The 8,752-nt window shown below is 34.2% G+C and overlaps 1 protein-coding gene across 1 annotated transcript in view; it reads right to left on the reverse strand.

Moving 5' to 3' along the window:
• Nucleotides 1-1,352: 1,352 nt before the first annotated feature.
• LARP1B (La ribonucleoprotein domain family member 1B) overlaps nucleotides 1,353-8,752 on the reverse strand; it is a 41,111-nt gene continuing 33,711 nt past the window's right edge. Inside the window, exons 16-19 of the mRNA XM_015819458.1 lie at nucleotides 8,021-8,165; nucleotides 5,292-5,401; nucleotides 5,082-5,209; nucleotides 1,353-4,729 (exon numbers count right to left, since the gene is read on the reverse strand). Coding sequence (XP_015674944.1) covers nucleotides 4,496-4,729; nucleotides 5,082-5,209; nucleotides 5,292-5,401; nucleotides 8,021-8,165 — 617 coding nt within the window. The 3' untranslated portion in view covers nucleotides 1,353-4,495. The remainder of the gene's footprint in view (nucleotides 4,730-5,081; nucleotides 5,210-5,291; nucleotides 5,402-8,020; nucleotides 8,166-8,752) is intronic.

The following is an 8,752-nucleotide window of genomic DNA, read 5'->3' on the forward strand; positions in this document are numbered from 1 at the left end:
ATCCCATAATATGTGTATTTCTTTAGGCAGTTCTTTTTTTATAATTCTACAGTTCTTTCAATAGCTGTAAATCCAAATGATTTAAGAAGTTGGCTATTGCAATTTCCTTGGACAAATATGGCACCATAAATAGATTTTTCAGGAGACGCCACAGTCATTCCCAACAGAAGTTCACAAGAAGCATTTCCAGAATTTGCCTATGAGCAATTTTTCTATGAAAAATTACCCAGCTACTGTTCATTTTATGAAACCTTGCCTATCAAAAGCTGTGAGGAAACCTAGGCCATTTGCTCATGTACAACTGCCAAATGATTATTTTCAGCAACAAAAAATCCAGACACTTCTGTGATCCTTTATTGCTAATCTTTTTTTATGGAATAAATGTTTAGTTTATGTATTTAAAACAACTTTTATTGAAGCATATACCTAATGTTCAGGTATATTAATTGAATATATGTCACATGAACATTTTGCTAGAAAATTTAAGCACTTTAACCCTTTCTACCCAATACAGAAATAAAAATTGATTTCAAATGTTCCCCCTTTGATAAGCCCATCAAATCGGTAGAGGCAATCATTTTTAACCAGGTGAGTGTATCTTTTTGAGGGATTTTTTTTTCTTTTTGTGACCAAGGGATTGTTAGGGAAATGACTGGTGACATGTTACTGGAGTGGGTGGGGGCAAATATTTTCAGTCAGATTCTTTGTGATTTGGGAGATGAGCCATGTTACTTTTTAATTCCCTTTACAACCTGGAAATTGGGAGGGGGAGTATGTAGGATCTTTGGAGTTTCAAATAATGTAAAAGTATGCATTTATAGCTTAGAACCCCTAACCCAGTGATGGCGAACCTTTTAGAGACCGAGTGCCCAAACTGCAACCCAAAACCCACTTATGTATTGTTGGGTGCCGGGTTGGCGTGGCCCATTGGGTGGGTGTGGCCCACTAGGTGGGCGTGGCTGCGGTGGTAACAGCAGACTGGGTGGGACTAAAAGGTTCAATCAATCCCAACTTTGCAAAATCTTTTCTTTTCCTGCGAGAAGTTGAAATTGATTGAGTGATTGAACCTTCTTTTTTTTTGCAAACGGCGGCAAAGGCCTAAAGCGAAAAGGATTTATAAAACCCAGCTGAAGGCCAAGACTGGGGCGACAGTGCACATGCCCACAGAGAGGGCTCTGCGTGCCACCTGTGGCACCCGTGCCATAGGTTCGCCACCATTGCCCTAACCCATCCATATCTATAACCTGCAGTCTGATCTTTCTTGCAGGGACTTTTGGGGGTCATGGATTGTTCAGAGACCATTCACATAAATTCCAGTTTTAAAAAAAGGATGAATCCCATTTTTTATTCAGATATTTTTGATTTTGATCCTTAAGCACATAATTGTTAAGAAGCTAGACAACTATACAACTATAATCCACCCTAATATTAGCTAACAGACTGCAAACTGCTAAAGAAAAGGAAAGAGATGAGGATCATCATCTTGTGATTGTTATATACTTTCCTGCTGAATATGAAGAAAATACTGTAATAGATAATGGTAGAAGAAGTTAAGTAAAAACTATTTCTATGTTATACTTTATATAAAAAGATAATTGTGTGTAAAATTGTCTTACACTGGCAGCATTCCATGTATTATATGTCTTCAATATTAGAATTAGAATTTTAATTTAAATTAGATCTGTAGGGCAATATATAGCAAAAAGAGAGAAAGTAGTGTCTTGGCTATTTGAACTTGAAAGGTAAGGAATTAGAAGTCTATTTAAATATCGCCTGTTTATTGGACCTCATGAGAGCCAATAAATTTGTGTTTATCCCAGGCAAGATAAATAGTGAATAGTATTCATAACATTTTGAAACTAAGATATCTAAAGATTGTCATCCACATAGTTTTCATCTTAGAGAAATACAGTAAAAAGAGCATTCTCAATGGTATTCTAATTTTGGAATACCTTGCTCTAACCTTTTATTTCATTGTACCTTGTAAATTCAATATGACTTATTTTCTCTTTGTTTGTATGTGTTCATGTTACTTTTAATACAGTCTCCCTCTTGTTATACAGTATTATATTTTTATAAAACATCACCAGAATTTTGATTCAAAAGATAGATATTATTTTTTTAAAAAATCAGCAACAAGATGTTGTAGTTTGGATGTTGGAAAATAGTATCTACACGCATCTCTTATACACAAAGCAACTGTCTGCATCCAAGCCATAGTAAAGGATACAGTAGAGGGAGGAAAAATAATTCTAGAACCTTGGTAACATCTGAATAAGAGCTGAGCATTTTCAAAATTTATAATACTCAATGTAAGAATATACTTAGAAAAGTCTCTTCTATCCCATTTCACTCCTGTTATCATTTGGATAACAAAACAGTTTTGTTACTGAAACTGAAGCTAATATTTGTTATGGCCTCTCATGTGATTCTAAAAATATAATTAAGAACAAATTTAATTTACATAGTTCAACTTCAGAGTTTCATTTCTACATTTCATTTCATTGAAAATTTTGGAGAACATGAATAATACTGCCAACAGGATATATAACTAACTTGAACAATGGGCAATTCATCTAGTGCAGTGATGCTGTTGAACTATCAGTAGTCCTTACCCTTGAATCTGTAAGAATCATAGCACAAAAACATCTGGAAAATCATAGATTCTTTTTCGTGATCTTTCACAATCATGATCATGATAGTCAACATTATTTTAATTTATTGCTATAAACAGTCCCACACATTTCAATTCAGAATAGTAAAAATTTATCATACTAAATTAAACAAAACTGCTTAAGAACACATACTACACCATAGGCTTTTTTTTTGTATTTTTATAAAATCTGCAAATATACCACAAAAAATGCATACTAAAAGCTAATATTCACACATTTGATTTAAAGAAATGAATGTAAATATAATTCTTTTATATACAGCTTAAATCCAAATTTACAACTGCATCATTTTCATGGAGGAGGTGGCATAGATTGAACAGAGATATGAGTTGTAGAACTTCAGCAAACTGAAAAGATGCTATATAAAACTGGTATCATGAATTCCTAGTGTCTTCAAAAAATAGAGCAGTTCTTAAAGGCTAAGCTTCCATTAGAAATAGCTGGGAAATCCACTTATCTTCATATTAAATATGCACATATATTCATAATTGTTAAATTCAGATTCTCAAGCAATATTTCAGGACTATATAATGGACTTCATATAGTTTCCAGCACAGAAATCTACATGTTGGATCACTTAGAGTATTTCCCAGCAATAAGGCATCAACAGTAATAGGCTTTATTTGTGAAAGTAACCTGAAGACTGTTAAGTATCTGTTTTGCTGTATCTAATACAAATGCACCTATTTCTACCACTTCTATTTTATGGAAGAATGATTTCCATTCCCTTATTTTAAGTATTTAAATCACAATAACTACAATTAGTTATTTCAGGGATGCTTCCTTTTAATTTTCACCTCCTGACATAAATAATGTATATTCAATGAATCATTTACATTTAAAGAAAGTGACACTTTGGCCAATTACAGTACAGTTGGTCTTAGGTAAAATAAGGGATTTTAACCATATTAAAGCCATTTTGACATTAATTATTTTAACCTAAGTACATTTTCTTCTAAATCCCTTTTAAATTAAAACTGTGTCAAATACAATTAAATGGCTTAAATAATCTCTCCTAGAAATGCAAGTCACTTATACAATAAAGAAATTAAACAGAAAAATACAACTATTTCTTCAAACTGGAGGATGATCAGAGACCTATTTGAATTTTTCTCTTTTTTCTTAAACTTATATATATATATCTATATATAAAATTTACTACGTTTATGACAATACAGTCATAATCCATCCTCTTTGCAAACTACTTTGCTTAAGTAGAAATAAGAATCAGCATTAAAAAAATTTTAAACAAAACAACCTGTGCCTAAATTAAAAACTCAAACTCAACTCAAAACCCTGAAACAAAAGAAACAGAAAGCAAAATGGATTTCAGAACTAGTATTGGAAGAGTATGTTATTACTGAAAAATGCATTTATCAATTTAAATGCATGTATTATGTATATCTCTCAAAAATATTTTCTCTTTTTGGCTTTTATAGGTAGAACTAATGATAGAAAACCTAATGGTAAAACATTCCTACACTACAAAAAGAATACAACTTCCTCAAAAAAATATGAGCTGGATTGTAAGACATTCCAAAGTATTTATGTATATACTATTGGAATGCTGCTGCTGTAAACAGTAACTTGGGATAGCAACACAGACTAACAGGTATTTCCCAAGGATTTCTCATGATGCTTGAACCCAATATAATTGAAGAAAGGGAATTTACTTGGAATTTAATCTTGTCAGAAAGCAGATGCAATTTTTTTCCTATACATTTGTTTTTAATCAAGCTTTAAAATAGCTCTCCCTGAAGATCCTTGAGCTAAAATACTGGCATTAGGAGTTGATCTTAAGGTTCAAGCTTACTGAAAGTCTACTGCTCAGTTATATCACATCTTGATTTTGTGGCAGTACTATTCTGGTGTATGCTGTTATTCAACTCCTGTACAGTATTTGTAGTGGGAAAATTTATTGGGACCCACATCTGAGACACAGCTGTGGAATTACCAGCAAGGATCTTGGAAGCAGTGTTGGATTGATGTCTGCGATGATCACTTTCCTCACCAGGTAAATGCCTTTTTCTCCCAGATTCTTCATTAATGGGAGGCTAAAGCAGAGAAAGGGCATCTTGTTACAATTTACCAGAATGCTCTATAAGAACTCATTATGATATTATTTTTTAAGTTCTCAATATTTTGAATTTTAATGTATTTACCCAAAACAACTGAAGGGATAGCCTAGTGCCACAATGAGAAAATATCAAAAATTTAATCTTTGTACACGTTAAGTCATTCTTTGTTCTTGTACCATCTGGTATTTCAGGTATGCACATTTGTTCTGGTTGAATTATAGGTACATTTAATGATAATGGTATTGGTCCTTCTCCTTTTTGTTCTTTTAAACAAATCATGCTTACAGTTTATTTAAATTAATTCGTTTGAGAAAATGTCAACACTTACATCAACTCTGAAATCTTCCAATCTTTTAAAATTGCATAGGTATTCCTGAAGTTTGGGATCAATAGGTGGACTTTTAGACTGTGAATACTTCAAATAAGCCCAAAATTTTTCTAGCCCATAAAGTTGGCCTAAAAAAGAATACATTAGCATATAAAAATATGAAGCAGGAAGTTAAACAATATCATGGGAAAAAATATAAAAACGCATTACCAGATTCATAATCTCTTTTTGTTTCTTCTTGGAAATCTTTGAAGATCTCTTGCCTGAACTTCTTTTCCAGCCCATAACTATAAAAACGGAACAAGCATTCCAGGCCGTACCTAAAAAAACAAGGAATAAATAGATAGTCTATTTGACTCCTCGTGACTTCTTTTCTTGCTTTCTTATAATGTAGACAAGCAGAAAAGCATACAGTTCTTTTTATTTGTGTTTATTCTAGCGATTGTCTGTCCACTGCAGGATGAAGGCCTCTTCTGCATGTTTCCAACCAATACGGTCTTCAGCTTTCCATTGCTTCTTGGCCTTTTGGCTAATATCAAGCATAGTATCTGAAAGGTACTTCAATGAGTACTGAGTGAAGGGTCTGAATACTTATGCCAATGTCATATTTCAGTTTTTTCTTTTTAATAAATTTACAGACCTTTTTGGCTCCATGGACCAGCAGCAGTAGTGGGAGTGGGGGAAGGGATGATCTCGTATGCAACCTAGTTTTCGTGAATGAGCAAATGAAGCTTTGTGGGCTCACCTGCCCCCTCATGATGGACTGCAGACCAGTAATGGTCCATGGTCTTGGGGTACGGGGGGCTATATTAGAGCATTAAAAAACTGCCATCTTAATTCCTTTGTTGCAAAAAAATGCAGTTTTTTAATTCTAGTTTATCCTATATCATGTTCATACATAAAATGTTCTACTACAAATTAATCACATTATGATTTAGCAATAGTGCTAGCAATAGCTCTTAAACTCATATACCGCTCCATAGTGCTTTGACAGCACTCTCTGAGCAGTTTATAAATGTCAGCATATTATCCCCAACAATTTGGGTTCTCATTTTACCAACCATGGAAAGATGGAAGGCTGAGACAATCATTAGCATTATGAACCCTCATTGTGCCTTCAAATTATGTGCAAAGCAGGTCATTATATTTAAAAAGATGATACTAATGGACAAAGATGCTTAAAAATGACAGATGTCTATGGAGAGTCTCAGTCATCCAGGTCACGGTTGTCCCAAAGGTGCTTTCTTTCAAAAGGCAACTGGACTTCCTTATTTTGCTTGAAGACATTTCACTTCTCATCCAAGAAGCTTCTTGGATAAGAAGCTACTTGGATTAGAAGCAAAATGTCTTCAAGCAAAACAAAAAAGTCTAGTTGCCTTTTGAAAGAAAGCACCTTTGGGTTAAAAATGACAGCTTTCAGAAAAGGTGGTGAATTTATAACTCAGTTAAGGAAAAGATATGTGTGTGTGTGTGTGTATTGCATCATTTCTGTGCCAAGACATCAGGAGAGGAATGGTAACAACTCAAATAGCTTGTTAAATTGTTGAAGAGCTAAAGAAAACACAATGTGGGAATTGATCAACTGAATTTTCAAAATGGAGTGAAAAAAGGACCTGGATTCTTAGAATCACCTTTGAATCTGTACTATTGCTCAGAGTCTGACTAGATAGCTTATAGGGGAATAATTTATAAAATTTACAGCAAATTAGATTTAAAATGAAGTTATGCATATTAGGCAGGGTAATCTAGACATGAAATGTATTAGTAGTACAGTTCTGAACCCAAGAATTAAAAATTTGAATGATTCAGTTACAACAGTAGAAGAAAAACAGCTATTGTTACATACTAGGAACTTTATGATAAAATGTATCAGCCCTAGAATGCCTTTATATAAAAGTATAATGTGAATACATTAGGAATACCATATACCATTCTATCAACCTATTTCTAAAAGTTATAACAGAATAACAGAGTTGGAAGGGACCTTGGAGATCTTCTAATCCAATCTCTGCTCAAGCAGGAAACCCTATAATATTTCAGACAAATCTATAATATTTTAGACAAATAGAATTAGTTATAATAGTTAAAGTTATAGAACTAGTGAATTCAAAAAGAAAAAAATATTCAAAAATTAAAGAATCGTTTAAAAAACACAAGTAAGTAGAAAAAAGCAAAATTATAAATGGCCTTAATATATATAAATAGAGAGAAAAAAACATTGCTCTTAATAGTATTAAAATGCTAACAACTGGGGGTAATTTAACAGCATTGAGCAAGGAGGCAAGATGAGGAATAATGTTCATATAGAGTACAATTAATATTTGAATTTCCCCTAGTTTAAAAAAGATTGGACAAACATATGAACAATGAGTTTAGAAATATTCTCAGCCATAGGAGCTGCTAGAACATTTATATTGGGAAACAATATATTTCTAGTTTCCCTTCATAAACAAGAGATGACTATTTCATTCCTATATATCCATTGCCCCAAAATACCTTGGTAATTTCTCTTAGAAAAGAGAAAACAGATCCTTGCCATTTAGTCCAACTGTCAGATTGATTAACACAACTAAACCTGAAGAGAAAAGTTAGAACCAGGAAATGTTTCATTTTGCTATTTTTTGCTCAAAGCAAGGCAAATTCTTTAACATATTTATAGTTTGAGATTCAACTGCTTGTATTTTTTTTTTTTTTAAAAAATGCTAATCAGGAGCAAAATAGAGCAAGGTGGGATCCAATTGTCTATCGGATTATTTTTATTATTCCTAATACTTAACACACAGCTTGTGTAATGTGGAAAATAATTCCTGTTACTTTTCTCTGCTGGAAGAGCTATTCTATTTTAATACTAAAACATCACACCAGTACTACTAATACTGTTCTATATGCAATTATGAACTGTGTATAATTTTAGAAAACTACAAAACATTTAGCATTACCTATAATGTTCTTTTGCATCATCTAGAGCTAGTTGCCTGAATTCTTCATACATTTTCTTATTAAAGTGGTCTCTGAGAAAAAAAGACCAAAAACGAAAGAGTGTGTTCATTTCTTGAGACTGGCCAATTCCCAACCGTTTTCTTTCTAGAGACGAGAGGGAAAAAAAGATAATGGTATGAGATAACCTGTTTAGAATTAAAGTATATTTCTTCTAATAATCAGGGCTTTTCAACCGGTGGTACGCGTACCACTTGTGGTACATTAATGAGTGGCAAGTGGTACGCAGCCCTGCCTAGCCAAGTGTAGTGGGGGAGGGAAAGAGCCAGCACAGGCAAGGATTTGCAGCGAGAGAGTCCTGTGGAGCTACAAAGGCCCCAGGCTAACTTCTGGCTCACCCTCCCCCATGAGAAATGAGGAGGGGGCGGAGACAGGAGAGCCTATAAAAGGAGGCAGTTTGGGTAGGAGAGGGAGAGAGAAAAAAAGCAGCAGCCTTGGGAGGAGGCAGAGTCAGCTGCACCGAAGGAGGGGGAGGGGAGATCAAGCAGGCTGGCCATGAGCCGATCTACAACTGCTGTGGCAGCCACCTGTGCTGGCAGCAGCAAACAGGCAAGAAATGCAGCGGGGGAGGGGTCGCCCTCCAAGAGGAATGAAAAAAGGCAGCAATGGCTGGAGGTGAGGCACGGAGGAGGGAAGGAGATGGAGAGTGGAAGGATTCTTATGTGCTTTTGTGA

Source organism: Protobothrops mucrosquamatus, unplaced genomic scaffold, assembly GCF_001527695.2.
Source record: "Protobothrops mucrosquamatus isolate PMUCROS unplaced genomic scaffold, P.Mucros_1.0 scaffold928, whole genome shotgun sequence".
NCBI lineage: Eukaryota > Metazoa > Chordata > Lepidosauria > Squamata > Viperidae > Protobothrops > Protobothrops mucrosquamatus.